The 24,399-nt window shown below is 44.1% G+C and overlaps 1 protein-coding gene across 1 annotated transcript in view; it reads right to left on the bottom strand.

Annotated features, from left to right (window-relative positions):
- Positions 1-18,960, bottom strand: part of MICAL3 (microtubule associated monooxygenase, calponin and LIM domain containing 3) — a 159,196-nt gene extending 140,236 nt beyond the window's left edge. The window contains exons 1-5 of the mRNA XM_024210483.2: positions 18,607-18,960; positions 9,750-9,957; positions 8,175-8,291; positions 888-989; positions 38-193 (exon numbers count right to left, since the gene is read on the bottom strand). Coding sequence (XP_024066251.1) covers positions 38-193; positions 888-989; positions 8,175-8,291; positions 9,750-9,957; positions 18,607-18,870 — 847 coding nt within the window. The 5' untranslated portion in view covers positions 18,871-18,960. The remainder of the gene's footprint in view (positions 1-37; positions 194-887; positions 990-8,174; positions 8,292-9,749; positions 9,958-18,606) is intronic.
- Positions 18,961-24,399: the final 5,439 nt, after the last annotated feature.

Here is a 24,399-nt window from a genome sequence, read left to right as displayed (position 1 = left end):
TCCTTCACCTCTAGATACTTGGTCATTGTTCACAAACCTGTGGCTTCTCGCAGATCCTGGAAGAACTTCTGGTTAAATATGAAGGCCACACCACTGATCTCCTCCACTTTGGCTTCGGCTGTGGTGTTGCGATTGATGAAGTTTGCTGTGATAGCAATTGCCAGTTTACCACGGAACTCCTTCCGACGAAACCCTAGGGACAGGATAGAGCAGAGATCATGAAATACAGCTCAAGTTCAGAGAAGACTCACTCAGCCTGCTACAAAGCGGGCCCCTAAATATATGACGGAAGGGGTCAGATATTACAGACATTCTTCTTTATAGGGGAAGCAACAAAATCCTCTCTTGCAAATTGCTAAACCAGGAAAATAAAACTTGGATCTTTGAAGAAAAAGGAAAATGTCTGACTATATTGAAATGACTCACCTCTTTCCCACACAGTGCAATGGCTCTTACAGCAATGATTTAAAACCACCCCATTGATATGCCTAATAATTCCCCACCTTATCTCAGAAGCAGGAGGCGCTGCAAGTGCAAGATTAGTCCACATAAAAAAAAAAAAATCTAGAATATGTAGAGAATCAGAAAGTAATCAAGCCCAATACACCTGCTGCTTTGCTTGTAGAGGAAGATGAAGAGAATGGAAGAGGAAGTGGTGATACAACTGGCCAACTGGATTCCTGAGGGCTGAAGGGGAGCTTGTGTCTCCTCTGTCACATCTTTACAGACTTTTTAAGTGATGAATATTTGGAAAGAGATTGGAGTGCAGCTCATACAGAAATTTTTTTTTGTTCAGCTCTGCTATGACCATTTAAAATAGAGACAATTCCACTGCTAAGTCTGTGTTGTGGAAAGCTCTCCATTGTGGACGCATCAGGAGCCATTACCTTCTAAAGTGTTCCTCCTGCCATCTCCTCCAATGACCACTTCAAATTCGTACTCTGACACCGGGTGTGTTTTCGGGTGGACCTGTGCACGCCAGCCTATCCCTGTGGATAAACCCTCAGTTAATAATGTATTAGGTGCATCTACATACACAGACATTTAAAAAAAAAAGTGAGATAGGAATCACCTCTCACTTCCTACACAAACCATTTCTCACATCCCTGGCTTGGGAGGCTACACAGTTGATACCCTAACAGGTGGTGGTAGCATCTTTTCAGGACCATTATGGTACCCCGATTGCATCTGGAAAACACTTGCAGTAGTAAGATCTAAGCCTACTGTACACATCGTTTCACTTAAAGGGAACCCAACAGCCACAATCTACCAAAAGCTTTTAGACAAATGGGGTTTAATGGAACTAGGACAAAGCATAACAGTATACTAGAGAGATCATTGTAAGGCTCTCTGTGTTACAAGACTGAAAAAGACTTTGCCCAATAGATTCAAAGTCAACTTCTCATACGTTACTTGATCTGTTTGGCCAGTAACAAGACTGCCAACAACATCCATGGCAAGTGTGCAGGGAAAATGATCTAAATAGCCACAACGCATGCAATTCAAGTGGTTGCTGTTTCAAAAAAGTTCTACAGTACTGTAGGCGCAATGGGCCAAAATTCTGCAGGAACTATTATAAACTGTAGCATTTTGTCCATTTCAGCAGAATACATTAGGTACTTTTAGTTTTGTAAAGTGAAGAAAGGAAGGTTAAGTTACTTATCTTATAGTAACTGGAGTTCTTGAAGTGCTGGCCCATATGGGTATTTGCTGGGAGTTTGCATGCGCTCCCTGCGCTTGGGTCTGGAAATTTTTCAATAGCTGTGTCTGTCAGTCGAGGTCTGTGTCCTTCAGTTCCTCATGCCCTCATCTGGGAGCACAAGGGACAGTGTAGACTGACCGCCTCTCCTGTTCCTACTCTACCGCGAATCCGAAGAGGATCTGAGCAGAGGGGAAGGGGAGCAGGATGCGAATACCCATAAGGACCATACAGCTTGAAGAACTCCAGTGACTATATGGTAAGTAACCGTCTTTTCTTCAAGAGCTGGTTCTTGTGGATATTCACTGTGGGTGACTCCCGAGCAGTGATTATTGAGGAGGTGCTCTGCACCACAGTTCACAAGAACACTGAACCAAAGGAATCATCCACAGCGGAGGTTTGCACAAGGGCACAGTGCCGGGAACCCCAGGTTGTTGCTCTGTAGGTCTCAAAAAGTGAGATTCCGTGCAGGGAAGCCATTAAGGCAGCTTGAGCTCTGGTATAATGAGCCTTGACAGACTAAGGAGGAGGGGTTCTGCCAGCTCATAGCAGAAGAGGATGGAGTTGGAAATCCATTCAGAGTGTCGTTGGGAAAATACTGCCTCTCCTTTCATCCTCTCAGCAAAGGAGACGAATAACCTCAGAGATCTTCTAACGGGCCTTGGCCTGTCCAGGTAGAAGGCCAGATCTCTGTGTACATCTAGGGTCTCCAGTCCTCCTCATTATTGTGAGGTCTCAGATAAAATACAGGAAGGTGAACCTTCTGGTTCAAGTGAAAATCAGGAGGAATCGTGAGGACAAACTTGGGATGCAATCTCAGGGATACTTTGTCTCTGTGAAAGACAGTATAAGGTGGGTCCATCACCAGGGCCCCGAGTTCACCCACTCTCTTGGCCGAGGAGGTAGCTGTTAGGAATGCCACCTCCATCAATAAGTGTAAGAGGAACAGGAAGCCAAAAGATTCAAATGGCAGGTTCATAAGCGCCGATAGTATCTCGTTCACATCCTAAGCAGGCATAAATTTTGAAACTGGTGGCAAGTTTCTGACAATGCCTTTTAACAACTTTACTGTTATGGGGTGGGTGAAAACCAACAGCTCTCTACCAAAGAATGAGAGACACTGATAGCCGCTAAGTGTACCCGTAGTGAACTGATGGATAGGCCCGATGACCTAAAAGGAGAGGAGACAGTCCAAGATAAGAGGAATTCTGGACTTCTTCAAAGGCAAATGATGCTCTGGCATCACAGGGAGAACCGCTTCCATTTGGCAGCATAACACTTTCTTGTTGAGGGTTTCCTGTTATTGAGAAGGATGGATTGGACCTCCTCCAAGCAAGATCTGTGCAAGTCTGCTGTCCATCCAATAACCAGTCTGACAGATGGAGAGGTGTGGTGGTAGGATGGTTGGAGATGCTTCCTGTCTGTAGCAGTAGGCTGGGAGATAGCTGCAGGTGAATGCATGGGCAGGAGGCCATCTGCCCAGCTGTGGTGAACCAAAACTGTCATGGCCACCATGGTACTATTAAAATCACTGTTGCCTTGTTACACTTGATCTTTCTGAGGACGTGAGGTAGGAGGGGAATGTGAGGGAAAGCATACTTCATCAGGTCTGACCATTGCACTGGGAAGGCATCCCCTCTGAAGTGAGGCCCCTGTGAGTCTTGAGAACAATTGGTTGGGCACTTCCTGTTTCCATCAGTTGCAACAAACTCCGATGATGGGAATCCCCACTGGCAAAAAAATCTGCTGGTGCTTCCCCTTGTGAAAATGCCTACGGTGTCTGCTAGGGAGTTCATTACTCCTGGTAAATACATTGCATAGAGGATAATCTGATGCTGTATGCACCAGTTCCAGAGTTTGACTGCTTCCCTGCAGAGCGGGGCAGACCTTGCTCTGCCATTTGTTTGCATAATAAACAGCGGCCATGTTGTCTGATCTGACCTGGACATCTGTGGACCAGATGAAGGGCAGGAACCTCTTACACTCTTTGTGTACTGCCTGAAGCTCAAGAACATTGACGTGGAGTGTGGATTCTTGCAGAGTCTAGGTACCCTGAGCTGCGTGGTTGTCCAGATCCATTCCACAGCCCAGTAGAAAGGAATCCATAACAAGTGTCTTTGTGGGTGGCACAGGAACAAAAGGAACCCTACACAAACATTGCCCCTCTTTTCCCAGTTGGTGAGTGATATCAGGACACTGAGGAAGTGAGACTTTTGTCTAGGGGGTCTCTGCTCAGAGTGTAGACCTTCCTCAGCTAAGCCTGGAGACCGTGAAAGTGGAGCCTCGCAAAGGGGGTCAAAGTAAATGCATGTAGCCTGGTGACCTAGCTAGATTAAGTAGGACTGGACTGATGTCTGAGAAGAAGGTGAATGAGGTCTATCTTTGCAAGGAATCTGTCCTGTGGTAAACAGGTTCTGGCTGCAATAGAGTCTAGATTTGCTCCAGTAAATTCTGTAGTTGTTGTGAGTGTTAAAGTGAACCTTCCTGGATTTACCTGAAGTCCCAAGGAGTGACTCAGGTTGAGTAAGGAGATGAGTACTACCTGTGCCTTGTGATACAATCCTCTTGTGAGCAGCCAATAACATAGGCAGGGAAATATAGAGTTGTGTTGACAGTGCAGGTGTGCTGCCACCACTGCCATGACTTTTGTATAAACCCTTGGGGCTGCTGAAAGGGCAAAGGGGAGCATCATGTACCGGAATGCACTAATCTCACTGTGAAACGCAGCAATCTCCTGTGCGCTGATGGATGTCAAAATATGCAAAACAGGTGTCCTTCAAATCAGGAGCTGCAAATCAGTCACCTTCTTTCAAGGAGGGGATTATAGCAGACAGGGTAGACATTCTGAATCTGGAGTAGCAGATGATGTTCAGTTGCCTGAGTTCCAAGATGGGCCTCCGGCACACTTTCTTTTTGGGGATTAGGCAGTATTTGAAGTAAAGGCCCTTCCCCTTGTGACGACGGGGTACAAGCTCTATAGCCCCTAGCTGGATTAGGGAGTTCAGCTCTTGTCCGAGAATCCTTTCATGACAGGGGTCTCTGAACAGGGGCAGATTTTCAAGGGGGTGGGACAACAGGAATTTGATGGCATACCCAGTTGCAATGATGCCTAAGACCCATTTGTCTAAAGTTATAAGCTGCCCACAAGAAGAAAACAGGTCAGGGGAAAACACTGAAAGGGGGAATGGAGACTGGTTGTGCCTGGACTGGCTGATGGCTTGTGAACATCCCATCAAAATGTCTTGGTAGGTGTTTGAGTCTGGAGAGGGTTTTGGTATGATGTGTCTGTCGTGCTGCACCCTCTGACGTCTTTTCAGGAGTTCATAGGCCCTCTGGTGGTAGAACAGCTGAGGGGTTGGCTGGTATCTTTGTAGTGGCAGCTTAGAAAATTTACCTGTGAAGAGCAGAGGTGTATATTCCCAAAAAGAGTAGAAGGTGGCACAAGAACCCTTAAGGGAAAGAAGCGACTCAGCTTTCTCCCTAAATAGGTTGTTATCCTCAAAACAGAATTTATGAATCTGTGAATCTCTACAGAATGGACCATTGTGACCATCTAGTCTGACGTCCTGTATAACACAGGCCATAGAATTTCCCCAAAACAATTCCTACAGCATATATTTCAGGAAAATATCCAATCTTGATTTAAAAATTTCCAGTGATGGAGAATCCACCACAATCCTTGCTAAGTTATTCCAATGATTAATTACTCTCACTGTTAAAAATTTACACCTTATTTCCCGTCTGAATTTTTCTAGCTTCAACTTTCAGCCATTGAATCATGTTATACTTTTCTCTGCTAGACTGAAGAGTCCATCATCAAATATTTGTTCCCATCGGAGGTACTTACAGACTGATCAAGTCACCTTTTAACCTGCCCTTTCATAAGATAAATAGATTCAGTTCCTTGAGTCTATCACTATCTGGCAAGTTTTCTAATATTTTAATCATTCCCATGGCTCTTCTCTGAACTCTCTCCAATTTATCAAACATCAACCGGATCTCTTTGGGGAACTCCAATGACTGCAGCAAAGATATCTGCCTCATGACCACCAAGGTCACCATGGCACAGGAAGCCAGGTCCGCTGCATCAAGTGGCACCTGAAGGGACAATCTAGCTACCAGCTTCCCTTCATCTAGGGATAGCCTGGAATTGAGGCCTACAGTCCTGCAATAGTTTACTGATGAACTCTGACAGCATATTGTAGTTAATGAAGTCATACTTTGCCATGACTTCCTGTTAGTTCAATGTGGCATAGTAGTCTGGCTGAAGAAAAGTTCTTTCTGATGATGGCATCACTGTCCAAAGGAGTGGACCTGGGTTGGTATAGTCTCTTCCACACTATGACTGCTTGGACAATCAGAGAGTTCAGCTTAGGGTGTGAAAAAAGTACTTCTCCCTCCCCCCACCCCCCCGGGAGGAAACAAAATATTTCTTTTCAGTCCTCTCAGGGGTCAGGGAACAGGTGGCTGGTGTGTACCAAATGCCCTTAGCAGGCTCTAAAATGGGCTTATTAATAGCAAGAGTCACCTTGGAAGGATCTGTGTACTGGAGAATATCCAGGAGTTTGTGTAGGATCCTGAACCTCTTACAGTGGACTGTGGAGGGTTTCACTGATCCTCCTCAGAAGTTCCCGGTACTGCCTGTAGTCCTCTGGAGGGGAGAGAGAGGGTGGTACCATTGCTTCATCTGGAGATGAAGAAGATGCTGTTGGCAGATCTAGCATTACTGACTTGTCCAGTTGTTGTTCCTCCATATTATCCTGGGGAGTTGAGGTTCCTGTCTTGGAGGTAATTTCTGCCAAAAGTGATGCCCCCAGCTCCTCAGTCTGAGGCTTGATAGCATGGATCCCAAGAGCTCCAGTATCGTCAGTGTGTAAGCCCATATATGGTTACAGAAGCAGGTCCCACAGGGGGGTACCATTGGTCCCTAGCTGCATAGTATAGGTCATGGGGATGTAGGGGCCTCTGGAAACCACCTGGACCGATGTCCCGTGTCTGGACCATTGGGGGAACCAGTGGTATCACCTCCTGTTCATCATCTGAATAGCGTAGTGATCTCTCTGACTAGAACTGAGTCCTATGGTTTTGGCAACTCAGGATCTGTGTAAATCGCCAGGTCCTCAAAAAGGCTGTAATGAGGTTTTAGGAAGGAGAACTGGCCAGGTACTTCAGTATAGGTTGGTGTCCTGAGGTGGGGTTGGGCACAGGTCTCGGTGTGGTGCGGTGGGCGAGTTCTCCTTCCTATACTTACACACCTTAGTGCCAGAAGCATCTGGCCCGTGCTCCCTGTGAGCTCTGGGTGAACCCACTCTGAGGCACGGAGTCTCATCTGGTATCAAGGGTGGGGAAAAAGCAGACCTTTTCTTGGTGGTCTTATGCAGTGATTTGTCTCTTTCTATAGCTGTTTCTCCTTTCCTCTTCATATCTCGTTTCATGGAGTCCTTGGGGCTGCTGGAGGATTCTGAGCTGGAAAATGCTGTTGCTATTGAGGCGCTGACCAACAAGAGGGAGAGCAGAAAGGTTCCAGATCTGACAGGGGCCTCACGGAGGGCTCCATTAGATGTCTGCAGAGTCTAAATTCCAGAGACTGCCTAGTGCCAAGGGGAAAGGAGTGGCAGGTCTCACACTCTGATGGAATGTGTGATCCCCCAAGGGAGCTCTCAAGAGGGTCACTCACTTGGAAGTCCTGAAGGCAGGCCAGGTTGGACTTGAAGCTCAGAACCCTGGTCACACTAAATGCCCTGGGAGAACAATGGAGGGCAGGGCAGACCCCCCATCCCCACTAACTAACTACGACTAAACTATTAACTATTGGTCAGGGCTCATTCTACCAGAGCTCAAGCTCAAGGAATCCCCCCCCCCCTTAGATCTACAGAGCAGCAGCCTGGGGCTTCAGTCACATGGTTTCCAAGCACTATGCCCTCATGGCTGTGGTTGCTTCCTTTGGTTCAGCGATCCTGCAGACTGGTGCAGAGCACCTCCTTAGACTTGCCTACTCAATAAATACCGCTCGGGAGTCACCTTCAGTGAATACCCATGGAGACCAGCATTCAAAGAAGAAGGAAGGTTACTTATACCTTATAGTAGCTAGAGTTCTTCAAGCTGCATGGTTCCCCTGTGTATTTGGGTCCCATCCTCCTTCCCCACTGCTCAGATCCTCTTCAGATTTGCAGTAGAGCAGGAATTGGAGAGGTGGCTGGTCCGCACTGCCCCTTATGCCCTCGGTTCGGAGCACATGGAGACAAAAGGTGCAGGTGCAAACCAACAGATGCTGCTATTGAAGAATTTCTGGTCCAGGGCAAAGAGAGCGCATCCAAACCCCCAGTGAATATCCATAGGGGCCACCAAGAACCACCAACTTTAGGTACTAGAAAGTAAAACCTATTGGATTAAACTAGCCTGCTTCTTCAGTCTGAAGAGCAGCATTGTGTACATTTTTACTCCCCTACTTCCCCTCCCATTTCGTTCTACTTACTCTCATTCTCCTGGTCCTCAGGGGGATAGACAAGCCCCTGGAATTCCACGTTGACATGGATCTCTATTCCCAAGATCAAGGCAACCTTCAAGAGGATGAGCTGGAGCTGACGGATACCTGCAGGACAGGAGATAGACTCAGACAATAAGTTAATATTGTATGAAGACAAAAATCTACCTGTATTATATATGTTCATCAGTGCACATCTTATGGAAGCACCAGTTACTACATAAGCCTCTTCAGATCATTTTTATAAATAAAGCATTTTATAAGATGTTTTCAAAGAACACAGAAATCAGTCTCCCAGACCAATGGGGAAGTTTGTCCAACACCTGCCTTCCTATCCCAAGGATTGTGGTTCAGGGTTCATGGCAGGGCATCAAGCTTCACACCTTCTGCTCCTTCAAGAGCTAGCACAGCTTCTTAGAGTGAGGTAGGTAGTTTGTAGGCCTGGAGGAATACTACAGGAGAAAGACACTGCTACTCTGCAGGGAAAACTCTACTGCCTAATTCGGGACTCCACTTAATTGCTGTAATTTGGGGGGACGGGGGGGGGACGGGACAAAAGAGGATGGAATGCTCTGTGTCTCTGTCTGTAAGATCAAAGTTCCAGAAATCTTTCTGTCAGTCCTATCACTTCAAAGCAAGAGCTAGACCTTTTTCCTACACTGGAGGCCAAGTCCTGTTTATCAGCTTTTGCTAGGTAGGATTTGCTTCCCTTTCTTCCAGCTTTTGTTGGCTCACCACTTGGTAGAAAACATCCCCGGGGCTAAAAAGAACTGGCTGGGAACATGCCCAATACATGATCAAAAACAATGGAATGCATTACTCTGCTGACTGTGAAAGCATAGTCATTCAGCTTTAAAAGGGCAGTAGATCCCCCATTTAAAATCAAACCTATCTTATCTTCTCAGTAGCTTGATTCCTAACCCTCTACCCAATCAAATCCTATTCATAGTCTGGCAGCTTTTCTTGTCCTCAGACACTTTCCTAAAAACGTTAAGTAGTGAATCCATCTTCACCACTCCTTTCCACTCTTCCAAATGTACAGATTACAACCTATGTGAAATTGTCTTATATTTGCCTGTACCAGGAGTGTCAGAGCTTTATTTCTACTTTTTGGGGTTTTGCAGGGCCATAGGCAAAGTGTGATGTTCAAGAGTATTAGGCCATTTTCTGCAACTTGCCTAGCATTTGTAGGGAAAGAGATTAGTGTGACAGTTGCAGGGGTAAGACTGAGGCACTTAAAGAGAATTATCAGTTGGAGGGGGGGGTTGGTTCCCCAAGTCTAATTTTCAAAGTAGAAAGGAAGGGTTCATGGCAAGATCATAGGTGTATGCTGGGTTGCAATTACAGGTTCTGCAACAGCCCCACCTTTAGCCCACATCTAGGTCTGGCCCAAACAATGCTATAAAAACATAGGACTGAATTGCATCAAAGTCACATATTGCAGGGACACAGCAGATCAGAGGAGCTACTGCTGAAGATCAAATTTTACTGAGTCACTACATATCTCCCACCTTTTCCCTGAGGAGAAGTGAGATCGGATGTGTGGATAACAGATGCTTTACTTACTGATGTGATCGATGGCTCCTGCGCAGAACTTGCCGTAGAACTTTTTGGCACCAAGGCCCCGCAAGTCGTGTATGGTGAATGGCCACAGGTGCAGCACATTGTTGCGAGAGAAGGCATCCCGCTTTTCTATAACCACCACCTTGGCTCCTAGTAAGGACAGGTCGATGGCTGTACGAAGGCCACAGGGTCCAGCCCCAATTATGAGACACTGCAAAACATTGGCACCAAGCAACATTATAGACCTGAATAAAAAAAAATATTTCTACCACAACTTCAAAGCAGCACAAGGCACTTCACTTAGTCCTATTGTCCTATATCTGCATCACAAGCTGGGATTTCACCGGACACAAACCCTTTTGATGTCACCTGCGTGCTCTGTCACTAATCTGTTAATGCAGTTACTGCGGCCTGAATTAAAGCAAGGATCCTGGCCCAGTTTGTGTTAATTTCTCTCCTTAGAGCAGTAATTTAGCCATTTTCTCTTACTACTTTTACTTCCCAAAGCCTGAATTGGCCATTTAGGAGGCAACTACCAATGGCCTTGCCTACACGAGGCTTTTTCCTTAAAATTTCCCACTGTTGTGGAGCTGCACCAGTGATAGCAATGGTGAGAGTACTAGGGTAGGCAAGACTCAGGAGCTGGGATATTTTAACCAGTAGCTCATCGAGATCCATTCTGAGCAGCACGGGACAACACTGCAGTAAAAATGCACAGATTTGTGGTTACTTTACCATTCCTACCATTGCCACCAGCAAAGCAGCAACAGTGGGAAGTTTTAGGAAACAAAATTTAGCATAGACACAGCTCTTCTCTAACTGAAGAGACAATTTCTAGCAGGACACATTTCCCTTCAAGTCTACTTCTGCTGTGTGTTCTCTCTTCCTCCCACCTCATTCTTCGCTCCACCCACAAGCACTATTAGTACTGAAGGAAAGTAACTAGTAACCTGAACATAATTACAAAGCCAGATATCTTTGATTAGCGAGAGCACCATAATGTCTTAGTAGAATTAAAAAAAAAAACCCAAGATCGCATATTGGCATTACTTACCCAGGGTGCAATCCTACAGCCTAAGAGAAACCCTGCAGACTAGCCCAAATAGCTTACAAGGTGATTTGTAGTAAACAATCCACCTTTATCATATTTTTCTGCCTGAAAACATAGTGTGATACAGCATGGCCAGAGGGCAGCAGGAGAGTGATAGATGGGAGATATGTAAGCCCCAGGATGAGGAGAGCCTTATTCCCTGTAGAGGGAAGAGAGGCTGCTACAGTTTAATTAGAGTACCTGAAGCCAATTAAGCCAATTAGAGCACCTGAAGCCAGTGACCTGATAAAAAGACAGTTGGAGGAGTTGAAGCAGAGTGGTTTGGTGTTGGAGCAGAGAGCAGTTTGAAGGAAGCAGTGGAGAGTTTGGAAAAGTGCTGTGGCGGGCCAGAAGACCAAGACCCTATGTAAAGGGAAATCCGGCTTGTACAGAGCCGAGAGACTCCACAGACACAAAGGGTTGAGAGAAACCTTGCCCAAGCAGAGAGAGGGCAGGAAGCCCCACAAGCTGAAGGGCCGGAGAGGGAAGTAGCCCAGGGGAAGGAATCGCTAGTTCAAGTGGTTTGCCGCTATCCCTAGGGCCCCTGGGCTGGGACCAGGAGTAGAGGGCGGGCCCGGGTCCCTCCCTCTCCACTCCCCTTCTCTGGGATACTAGTGGGACAGTTAATACCCCAAATCAGGGGCGAGAAATGGCGCCCTGAACACCCCCACAAGAGGAGAATGCGCGGGACCCATCATAGCTGGCAATCTGTCACAATAGGAATGGAGTTCTGTTGAGTACAAAAAACACCTGATCGAGTCAGTGATCCTACACACTTTATACCTCAATGAGGTGTGAACACAGCCCAGATTCAGACATACATTTTAGGCTGCTACATAAACATTTTCCTAGGCCTTACTGGGGCCTCTGGGTTGGATATCTCCTATACTCCTTGAGCAGCTTTTAAGCGTGCTAGAGATTGATCAGAGCCCCAACTGCTGATTAAATGGTCTCTCCCAAAACATGAACATCAAGGCCACATTTATATAGACAACTTTTATTTTTCTGATGACACTCCCAATGTGAAGTAGTCATGATGGTCTCTCCCAAAACATGAAGCTGTTTGAGGTTCCACTGGACAATCATTACAATTAATCTTCAGGCAGAGATCTTAGATATAATCTGAAACTATGAAACCAAAAAAAGAAGGGCACCACAACAGGTTCCCAGACCAAAAGACCCATCAAATAAACAATTCAGGCCGCCAGAAAGAAGGCCAGCTGAAACTAAGTGATTTACAATACGATTCCAAAAAAACGTTCCAGATTAAGTCAAACTTTCAACTCACTCCTTGAAAGATTTTCCCCCCCCTCTATTAAGCACTTGCAAAAAGTCCTAGATCAGGAGGATCTGGTGAGTTTTTCCCATTTGTTATTGATTTCTTTGCTGATAATACAATTCTCAAAAACTTTTCTTCCATCTGTCAAGGTTACGAAGAGGATAAGTATTACCTAGTAGCTGAACAGCTGCATCTTTCTACAGTTAATGACCACTCCATTTTTTTTCGCAACCACATCCCCAAAGAGGACTAAATATGATATAAGCGTCAAGGCCACATTTACACAGCCAACTTTTATTTTTCTGATGACACTCCCAATGTGAAGTAGTCATGATAGGATCCAAGAGAGTAATTGAATTATTTTATACTGGACAGCTCATAAATTCAGGTCCACAGAATGTTCCTGTTTATTAATTATCAATGATTTTGTCCTAGTAAGGTCAAGATCTATTTTTCTTAAATTCTACTTCTCATTCTTTCTTCAAATGCAAATTTAGGTCATACTTAAGCATTTAGATATTCTGGATGTAGCATGTAAGGCATCTAATAATATACTAATGGATGTCCATTCTTGTGCCTCCACAGGACGACTTCCTAAAAAAATATTACTACTAAGCTAAGAGTCATTCAGGGATCCCACAGATATTTAAGCAATTGTTTTTAAACTGATCATCTCTCTTCCTCACACTTCCAACCCCTTTCCAGGTCGAGACCTCATGCAAAAACTGGCTCACCTGTAAGAATGTTCAGAACTCAAAGCGCTATGTATTGGATTTATAAGGAGGTGCCAACAGTAATTTAGCTGAAGCTCTACAACTGGAGACAGTGACAAGTTCTAAACTTGAGGTGGGAATTAGTATCAATAGCCGCAACAGCTGTGTGCATTATTCATAGATTCATAGATTCTACGATTGGAAGGGACCTCGAGAGGTCATCGAGTCCAGTCCCCTGCCCTCATGGCAGGACCAAATACTGTCTAGACCATCCCTGATACACATTTATCTAACCTACTCTTAAATATCTCCAGAGATGGAGATTCCACAACCTCCCTAGGCAATTTATTCCAGTGTTTAACCACCCTGACAGTTAGGAACTTTTTCCTAATGTCCAACCTAGACCTCCCTTGCTGCAGTTTAAGCCCATTGCTTCTTGTTCTATCCTTAGAGGCGAAGGTGAACAAGTTTTCTCCCTCCTCCTCATGACACCCTTTTAGATACCTGAAAACTGCTATCATGTCCCTTCTCAGTCTTCTCTTTTCCAAACTAAACAAACCCAATTCTTTCAGCCTTCCTTCATAGGTCATGTTCTTAAGACCTTTAATCATTCTTGTTGCTCTTCTCTGGACCCTCTCCAATTTCTCCACATTTTTCTTGAAATGCGGTGCCCAGGACTGGACACAATACTCCAGCTGAGGCCTAACCAGAGCAGAGCAGAGCGGAAGAATGACTTCTCGTGTCTTGCTCACAACACACCTGTTAATACATCCCAGAATCATGTTTGCTTTTTTTGCAACAGCATCACACTGTTGACTCATATTTAGCTTGTGGTCCACTATAACCCCTAGATCCCTTTCTGCCGGACTCCTTCCTAGACAGTCTCTTCCCATTCTGTATGTGTGAAACTGATTTTTCCTTCCTAAGTGGAGCACTTTGCATTTGTCTTTGTTAAACTTCATCCTGTTTAACTCAGACCATTTCTCCAATTTGTCCAGATCATTTTGAATTATGACCCTGTCCTCCAAAGCAGTGGCAATCCCTCCCAGTTTGGTATCATCCGCAAACTTAATAAGCGTACTTTCTATGCCAATATCTAAGTCGTTAATGAAGATATTGAACAGAGCCGGTCCCAAAACAGACCCCTGCGGAACCCCACTTGTTATGCCTTTCCAGCAGGATTGGGAACCATTAATAACAACTCTCTGAGTACGGTTATCCAGCCAGTTATGCACCCACCATATAGTAGCCCCATCTAAATTGTATTTGCCTAGTTTATCAATAAGAATATCATGCGAGACCGTATCAAATGCCTTACTAAAGTCTAGGTATACCACATCCACAGCTTCTCCCTTATCCACAAGACTCGTTATCCTATCAAAGAAAGCTATCAGATTGGTTTGACACGATTTGTTCTTTACAAATCCATGCTGGCTATTCCCTATCACCTTACCACCTTCCAAGTGTTTGCAGATGATTTCCTTAATTACTTGCTCCATTATCTTCCCTGGCACAGAAGTTAAACTAACTGGTCTGTAGTTTCCTGGGTTGTTTTTATTTCCCTTTTTATAGATGGGCACTATATTTGCCCTTTTCCAGTCTTCTGGAATCTCTCCTGTCTCCCATGATTTTCCAAAGATAATAGCTAGAGGCTCAGATACCTCCTCTATTAGCTCCTTGAGTATTCTACGCAACTTCCCCCTCAAAAATACCCTATAGCTGAGATTTTTCAGGAACAAGAGTAAAAAGACATTCCGAGCAGTGGTTCCCACAGTGAATTAACTCCATGACATTACATTTTTAATGCTTACGCCACAGTGTTTGTGTTCAAGTTTGAGCAAAACACCATGTGCAACTCTTCTGCTTTAATACTCTATAACCCTAATTTTCTGGTTAGCTGCATATAGCCAACATTCTGCAATGACCGGACTCACACACCTGCAGAGTTTTGGGCTTCAGCCCAACACAGCTCTTAAGACTGCAGAGCTAAAGCTGAGATTCACAGGATTAGCACCCCTCTCCAGTTTCACAGCACCAAGGCTTCTGATTACCTCAACCCCTCAATTTCACCCCAGTTTGGATGTTCTGAAACCGTCCTAAAAATTGGTCTAATGTGAGTGCACAATATGACAGAACTGAAGTTATTGTAGAAATGATAGATAAATGTCCTGACTTAACATATGTAAAATCTTAGCCCTTAAGGGAAACTTCAATGTAGTTTTTTTCCCCATTTAAATTGTGTGTGTGTGTGTTTAACTAGTTGTCTGCAAATTGTGTTTAAAAGCAGGAATATAAAAAATTATAAAAGTGAACAAGTAACGTAAGCGTTCATTAAGTCAAATAGACTCAACTCTCACTTGAGCACTATTTATAGTACAACTATGGTCATTTCTCAGATGTCATATAAAAAAATCTTAATGGGTGATTCAACCAGAATCTGAGACAAGTAATAAACAGCATTAGAGGAACTAGGTAAAAGTAAAAACTCATATGTGCATTGCATTTCTCTACACACAAACAGCCCAACACGGTATATCTGTTTAAAGGCATGCAGCAAATCTCAGAAAGCTGTGCATAGGTCTTCAAGAACTTAACACCATTAGCAGTAAATATTTCATACTGTAGCCTTTAGTTACCAACCTATAAAAACAGAATCGAATAAACAAACAAGGAAGAAACTAAAATAACCTTCTAATATCCAAGTGGTGATTAAAATTCAGTTATCTAGATTACAGGTCATTGACTGCACATTAACAGAAATTACTTCCATTTCAGTTTCTGTAATACAGGAATTAATCAAGACATTTGCTTCCTCGGGGAAGGTGAATATATAGCAATGAAGAACATCTCACTCTTGGTGGGAGAAGCAAGACATACTCCCACTCTAATTTCTTGAGTTTCTTAATTGTATCATACTCCTCTCTCTCTTACCTTCCTTTTTAAAAGAAACTGGGTGATCACTTACAAAAAATAACTCACGACTATATTTAAATGTATAATTACTGAAAAAATTATTCTATGCAGATAACCAGATAACTGCAGTGCGTGAGCTTAATTGATAGAGGAAAAACATAGCACAGCATGTGATTTTTCTCTTCTTTACAACTCTGTTTAATGAATTCTGTTCAGACTTAGAGCAGAAACTCCTCATTGGAAGTAATTCATCTTAAAAGGTTGGTATATGCTGTATTGTAGAATTGTAAGCACATAGAACATAGATGTAGAACTGTAAAATTATCTCTGTCTATCACCATACTGAGAGTGATGGCATAAAACAGTTACTTACCTTTCCGTAACTGTTATTCTTCGAGACATGTTGCACATTTCTGTTCCTCTGTAGGTGCACGCACGCCTCATGCACTTTTCTCCTCTCAGTGGTACCTGCTGAGGTGGCTGGAGTCCTCAGCTGCCACATGCTATTGTGTGCTGGTATAAGAGGACGAAGCCAACCTTCAACCCTCCCTCAGTTCCTTCGATAGAGAGGGAAAGGAGAATGGGTTGTGGAATGGACATGTGCATCACATCTCGAAGAATAACAGTCACAAATAGGTAGGTAACCAGTTTCTTCTTCAAGTGATTGCACAGGTCCATTTCACTTTAGGCGACTCAAAAGAAAACATGCATGAAGGTGGGTTTGGTGTCTACCAGAACAGAGATAGTAGGACAACCTGTCCGAAACTGCCATTGTCTCTGGACCGATGGGAAACGGCATAATGAGAAGCAAAAGTGTGGAATGAAAACCTTAAGTGCATGTGATTTCAGACAGAAAATGGGCAAGTAGATTGCTTGGTTAACATGAAAATAAGGGACTACTTTTGTAAGAAATGTGGGGTGAGGGTGGAGATAAACTTTATCCTTATGGAAAACTGTGTAAGTGGGCTACGACACTGGAACTCTCAAATTGCCCACTCTTCTGGCTGAAGTAATTGCCACTACAAATGCTACCTTCATGGAAAAGCGAAGGAGAGATCAAGTTGCCAGTGGCTCAAAGGGAGGTCCCTTCAATTTTTCTAGAACTAAGCTCAGATCCCAAAGAGGGATGGCGTCTCACACATGTGGGTATAATCGGACCAAGCCCTTTAGGAACTGGGTGACAATGGGGTTTGAAAAAAGGGATCTATCATCCACCAAGAAACGGAAGTCTGAAATAGCTGCTGAGATGCACTCTTATAGAGCTAATAGCCAAACACTGTTGTAGAATTAGCAGATAGTCCAGCAGAAGGCCCAAGGGTGCCTCCTCTGGAGATACACCTTCCGCAAGAGACCAGGTGGAGAAGCACTTCCATTTAGCCAGGTAAATATTCCTAGTTGAGGGGTTTTTGCTATTCAGAAACACTTTCTGAATGTCCTTTGAGCAGGATTTCTCAAAGCATGTCAGCCATGAAGCATCCACGCTGACAGACAGAGAGCTCAGAGGTTGGGTTGGAGCAGACATCCGTGGTCCTCGGAAATTACATCTGGATCCAACAGGAGAGACGGGGAGGCTCGACAGACAAGGATAGCAGGGTCGACTCAGTGCTGATGAGGTCACGCCGAGAAGACAAAGGGAATTGGAGGGAAAGAGTATAGGAAAGATTTCTTCCTGGATAGGAGAAAGGCGCTGAGTCCTCCTCGGGGACAAAACTAATATTTTTTGTTGGTTCTTGTTGAAAACAGGTCCACTTGGGGAGTCCCCCACAGTTGAAAGATGAACCTAGCCACATCTGGTCATAATGACCACTCCTGGTAATCGGAGATGGATCTGCTCAGCTGATCCGCTACTGTGTTTAGTTTCTCTGGAAAATACGCAGCTCTGAGATTAATTGAGTTGGTTATACACAAGTCCCAGAGGCAAACTGCCTCCTGGCTCAGTTGGTTCAACCATGCCCCTTCTTATTTGTTTATGTAAAACATGGTCACCAAACTGTCAGAATTAACAAATTTTTTCCCAACTATGTGGGGGTGGAAGGCCAAGCAGACTAGACATACCACTCTTAACTCCCTGACATTTATAGAGTCTCTAAATCTTGCGACAAAGACCTTAAGTCTCCAGGGACCGTCCATGAGCTCCCCAGCTCAGAAAAGTCACATCTGTGACTAGAGTGAGGTTTGGTAGTGAGGGGGAGTAAGGGAACCCTTATGCACTCTTTCAGAGGGTTCATCCACCAGTTGAGAGATGACAAAATTCATGTTGGCACTCAAACCAGTTTCTCTAAATGGTGACAAATTGGAGCATAAACTGATGCAAGCCATGTTTGCAGCTTTCTGAGGTGTAATCTGGCGTGATGAACTACATACTGCCATGTGACCAAGGAGATTGAGGCAGCTGCATACTATTGTGACAGGGAATGCTCTCATTTGCAGCACTAAGTCCCTGAAAGTTTCAAACCTGGCTTGGGGCAGAAAGGCCTTGGAGTTCAGAAAAGGAGTGAGGGAAGCACTTGAATTAACAGGCCTGAATTGTTCCAACAACTGTCACTATCAGTAAGGAGGAACTGAAGCGGGTTGGGGTGGCTCTGTCCCCTTATACCATCGACAGAAGGCACTCCAGCCACCCCGACGGGTACCGCTGAGGGGGAAAATGTTCCAACGTCTGTGCACAGGGCACACTCACACCTACAGTGGAATGGAAATGTGCAATTACTCGAAAAAGAAATTCCTTTTCCTCAAACCTTTCCCAGTAGATTTCCCCCACCCAGGCACTGCCCTTGCATATTCTGCAGACAAGTCATAGTATCAAGTTAGGCAGATCATTACTGGCTCAGGTGTGTAAGCTCCTTGGAGACCCATTTTCCTTACCTTCGTGTTGGCGCATGCTTTCCCCTTCTTGTAGTCTTTGTGGCTGCCCCTCTTGTCTATCTTGGCCCAGAGGGCTTTGGCTTTCCAGTAGTTGAGCTTGGACTTGAGTTTATGATAGAAAGAACGATAGTCCTTGGGCTTTAGCTCTAGGTAGTCACAAAGCTCTTGGAAAGCTTTCAGAGTCCCCTTACAGGTTGTGGCCTGGACAAATCTGTCGAAGAGAATGTGGGCTTGGTTCACCTTCTCATTCCTGCTTTCCTCCATGCTTCTCACTCAACAGCTGCCCTAGTTGGTGTGGGGTCAGCTGTGCTCTTCCAGTCTGGTGGCCTTCCTGATGTTGCTCTGCCCAGCCACTTCCACCTCTAGCCCACAAGCATTATTAATCTAGAAAGTAAGAGAGAGAAATGTCAATGAACTTGCATTTACTCATGTTTCTAGAGTTACAACTTTGATCACCTAAAGTAGTTCAATCTTTCCACACATAGCAAGGCAATGGTCCTCATTGAGGCCAGTTGAATATCACACAATTGGAGGTTCTCAGCCAAGCTGATGGAGATAAAACATTCTAAACAAAATTATTAGAACTGTTTTCAAACAGTTAAACATCTGATTTTTTTTAAGACCATCAAATCATGAATGCTCTGACTGAGTCCCTCCCACACTCAAGTTTTTCCAAACATTTTTTTCTTTTGTGCTCCATAGTCAGAAGTTTGAAGTGAATTGGATAAATTTTGGCGAAGTTGGGGTGAGGAGGAGGAGGCAGTGCTTAAATAAAACAAAACAAAAAACACATCAGGCTTTTAATTGTAATGAAAAGCTAGACATAACCATAGCAGTGGAGAGACCAGTACCTCCATAACACAGCTGTGCTTACATCTAGCTCCTCTTACGAACACCAGCACCACCAACATAAGAAAAAGTTGCAAGAGTTGAGATTCCACCAGCACAATCAATGCTGGTTCTTTCATTCAACAAGAGACATTCATCTCTACATACAGCACCCGGAGAAGAGGAAAGAGCATGTTGAAGATGGTGCTACTGGGCTGAAGAAGCCTCAAACACAGTGACGTTAAAGAGTGACCTAAGGAAAGTGATTGTGGCTACTTCACTTCAAGGAAGTTTAACCTGCAAATGGCAACCAAATGACTGAGGAAGAAAAGACAACAATAAAAATTAAAATATCTAACTCATTTCATCAGTAGATCTCACAGTGCTTTACAAAGGAGATCAGTATCACTAGAATGAAAAAGATGCCTCCAGTGTACCTGCTCCATCACACTAGGGCATTCACTTTGCCCTGTCTAGCCTCTCTGTGGGTATTCTTCTGGCCTTAATTGCTTTTTGGAAACTCGATATGATGGAGTGATTTGGATGCTCTATTATCATCACTGTAAACTCTTCCTTTTAGGGGTATAGCATTTTATATGAACTCATTAAAGGCAGCTTTGCAGTTTTTGCTGAAAGAAAAAAGGAGGCTAGGGCAGAAAAGGAATCTAAGGATTCAGATAAAAAAACTTTCAGATTCTCACCAGAAAGGAAGCCAAGTCAAACGTTGCAGCTCATATCGATGCCCCAATAGGTCATAGCTTTGCAGCAGTTTGTTTGGGCACGTTGCATCATACCCCGACAGGACAGTGAATACTCAGCGCTGGGAATGGTGGAGTAGGCTGATACCCCATTACACAACACAGAATTCTTTTTTTGTTCGAAAGAAATAAATTTTCACCTACAGAGTCCAGAGCATGGCGGCCAGTTTACACAACTCGCACTTCATTAGGGCAACTATTTTAGTGCACTGAAGTGGTTTCTCTGATTGGCTGCCAGTAGTTATGGCCATATCAGTAACATCCACTAAGTGGCATGGAAATGACTATCTTCCTTATTTTTAATCTTAATTCCCATTTCACAAGAGTGAAAAGGCTCTCCAGGCTGTGGCTCTCAAGGCATACTTTTCCAGGAGTTGAAGTCACTGTGCTTTAAGTCTTGAAAGAGACAAAATGTCGCCCGTCTTCTAACCCCAGAGGCGTGCTAAAAAGCACTCCAACATAATGCTTGTCATGTTGGATTGCTTACTTCATTTACATCTGTGTAATGCTAACTGTAAACCCTCCCCCCAATTAGCTAAAAGATTCAGGGTACAACTTCTGTTTTGTGTTGTGTCTACTTGTCCCTCACCATTACTCAAAGATCCTAACACTCAGTGTGATCCTTGCATTAAATGCTATCCAGGCTTCCTATCACTTACAAAATGCTTCCCAATAATGAATAATCTAGATTAAGGGACATAAACCCCCTGCAGATAATGGCAATTTCGCAGAGAAGTCCATTAGTCTACAGAGCGTTATTAATGCACCAGATCCAAGCCACCACAGGATTCATTCCTTAATGCTGCCTCTATTTTTATTTCACCAAACCAATGCAGCAGGATGATCCTGCAGTGGAGTCTCCCTGTGGGCTAAACCCAAAACTGCTACAGTTCCAGCAATCTATTTCTTTGTGTTTAAACTGTGCCAAGCCATGACCTTCTTTTGTAGGTTTGTCTCATTGTACACAGCTTAACCAAAGTGGTGTATTAAATATTGGGGGGGGGGGGGGGGAGGAGAGACAGGACTCCTCTTCACACTCCACTTTATAAAGGGCTATATTTAAGCCACTTATTTTTAAAGAAGAAATTCAGCTGTTCTTTCTGCATGTAGCTTCACTGGATTTCCATTTACCTCCCACTCCCACAATTTCTACATTCTTGATGCAAAAAACTGAAGCCCCTGAAATCTGAGGGCAACAAGCCAGAGATCACAGGGACTACAGGAGCCAAGGCAAGGACAGGCAGAAGTATTTGCCAGGTTTCCAGGGTATAAGTATGTGTCTCTGGCTTTTCTGCAAGTCCGCAGTATCCTGCACGTTTTGTCTCGAGGCAGCTGATTGCTGACTCAGAAGCTCTGCACATTCCTTGGCTACTCCACTGAAGTGTTGGGAAAGAAAGACAAAGCCCATGAAGTGCATGCAGGAACAGGGCTCATGTTTCTATGTACATGAATAGCAAGAGGTTGTCACTGACTCATGGTTGCAAGTACGCTCAGGATCTCCTGCTCATGTCAGGACAAAAGAAACCAACAAAAATAAAACATACTATGAATGATTCCAGGTGCTGTTTCCTCCCTACAGTCACCACAGAATGTTAATTTCAAAGTTGCATAAACATTTGAACAGATGTGCACATGGTAAGAGAACGGGTTGCCTGCAAAACTCATTCCCATCCTGGCTCTAAGTCCAATTTAGCAAGTTGGAAGAGGTCTTGGAGGTGATGTGTTCTTTGGAGTTTGATCATGCAAGTGACTGGGAAAGCATTTGATAGAACAAACATTTTTTTCTTCCAAGCAATATTCATCCCTTCTGAGGTTCTTGAGATTTCATAACCAGCAAAAAAAGTTAAAAGAGGCAAGACAGAAATGCTCCGAATCTTTGATCTTTACAGGCATCAGCCTGAGACACCTCTCAGAACTTAAACTTCTGAACAAGCTAGGATCTTTCATATAATTCAGTACAAAACGGTTATTCCAAACAAAAAGCTCCTTTTAATGCAAAGATTGTTTTATTTATTACAGATTGAATCAAAGAAATGGCCCCCTCTGCAGAACATCCAACTCATGCTAAATGACATGTGGATATTTACTGGCCTTTTGGGTTGGAGGGCAAGGCCAGTCAGGCTGTAAAACAAAATTCAAAATGGATTGCTATAACTAGAGTTATAAACTACCCCACTTATTTTTGCCCCATATTATACAGACAAGAAATGGGGAGATAGGAGGAGCAAAGATGCAGCTGCAATGTTTGTTGCTTCCCCTCCACAACTGAGAGCAGAATGCCAACATCATGAACAGTATGTTTTAAGATGTTATTTAAATCTGCCTCCGTTCCATAAAATTTAGCAGACAGGAAAACATACTGGACATTAGATCTGTTTGTCTTCTAATAAACTAACCAAAAGTTCAGCAGGGGCTGAAGCATTTTGGTTTTCATCGGTCTCCTCTGAACGTATTCTCCAAGGTGGAACACAGGTGGGAGAGGTATAGCCCATATAAAAACTAAGTTGCCCAGATGAGAACCTGCTCTTCCTAAAGGAAAACAGTGCATATTAACTGCTCACAAGGAGTGAGTCTGCACCTCAAGAAAATTCCCCCCCCCCACCCCCCCGAAAAAAAGATTTAAAATAAATGCCTCAAAAGGGAAGAGAATGTATGAGCTGGTGACTGCAAAAATGGCTACCTGGAGAGGTTTGGGCCAGTTTATACTATATCCAGGGAATCTTAGGTTTTTACCCTGTTCACCACGTACGGTTTAGGTATACTTGGTGCCACCTCAGAGCACCGAGCTGGACTAGATGACCTCTTGCGGTGCCTTCCAGTCCTACTTTTCTAAGATTTTATGATTCTATATTCACTGTGTCAGTTGCCTTGAAATAAGCACTGCAAGTGTCTGAAAAATGGATTGAGATGTTGTCTAGATTCACTGTGGCAATAATTACTTCCCTGAACTCAACTAAAATGCTATTTTGCATCTTCCTACTGCATTATCCTTAGACTTGGCAGAATTTTATTTTTATTTTTTCATAATTCTGGCAGATCATACCTATGTTTATTTTTAAGCATTTTTCCTGATTTTTAAATCGATTTACATTTTCATATGTGCATGAAATTATGGGGCTTTCAAACAGTTATTTGAAGATAGTCTCTCAAATTCTCAAGCAGCATTTTTCCTAGCTGTAAAATTTGATTATTACTGATAGAAATATTGTTGTTGGTTTGTGTGTGTGCGCACCGTGAAATTAATGTTAACTGACATTGACTGATAAAAATCTAATGCTTCCAAGCCTACTTACCCTGTGACCACAGCAGAAGTTCCTACATTAAGAGCGCACCTAAATGGGGACAAAGACAAATGGACAGCCTTCTTCTACAGCAGGGGTTCTCAACCTTTTTCTTTCTGAGGCACGCCCACCCCCAACATGCTATAAAAACTCCATGGCCCACCTGTGCCACAACTGTTTTTCTGCATATAAAGGCCAGGGCTGGCAAGGGGTAGCAAGCAGGGCAGTTGCCCAGGGCTCCACGCCAAAGGGCACCCCGCGAAGCTGAGTTGCTCAGGCTTCTGCTTCACTCTGGGTGGTGGGGCTCAGGACCACGGGCTTCAGTTCTGTGTGGCAGGGCTTAGACTTTCTGCCCTGGGCCCCAGCGTGTCTAACACTGGCCCTGCTTGGCAGACCCCCTGAAACCTGCTCATGGCCCCCCAGGGGGCCCTGGACCCCTGGTTGAGAACCACTGTTCTACAGTGTGATTAGAATAGGGAGACCAGATAGTAAGTGTGAAAAATCAGGACGGGGGTAGGAGTAATTGGCACCTATATAAGAAAAAGCCCCAAATATCGGGACTGTCCCTATAAAATCGGGACATCTGGTCACCCTAGATTAGAATGACAGTGTCCCAAATGGCTGTGTGGCGAGTCAGGATTCCCTTCAGCTATCTGCAGCAAGGCAGAGTTGCTCAACTTAGTCACCGAAGTTAAGAATTTTTTAATTCAGGGTTCATTTTAACCAGTTTCAATGAGTCACAAAATGCTCATAATACAGAACTGCCCAGCGGCAGCATTTATCCATTCAAGGAAAAATGAAAGAGAGAAGCTAGACGGATATAATGCATCTGTTCTCTTTTTCTCTCCTTATAAGATCACAAGGGAATAGTAAGAGATGTGGAAAGCTGGTATAATACAAGACCAACTTCAGGAGGAAAGGAATGA

This window comes from Terrapene carolina, unplaced genomic scaffold (genome assembly GCF_002925995.2).
Source record: "Terrapene carolina triunguis isolate 2854851 unplaced genomic scaffold, T_m_triunguis-2.0 Scaffold190, whole genome shotgun sequence".
Classification (NCBI taxonomy): Eukaryota; Metazoa; Chordata; order Testudines; family Emydidae; genus Terrapene; species Terrapene triunguis.
Note: the sequence above shows the minus strand (reverse complement) of the source record. Positions and strands in the feature narration are given on the sequence as shown.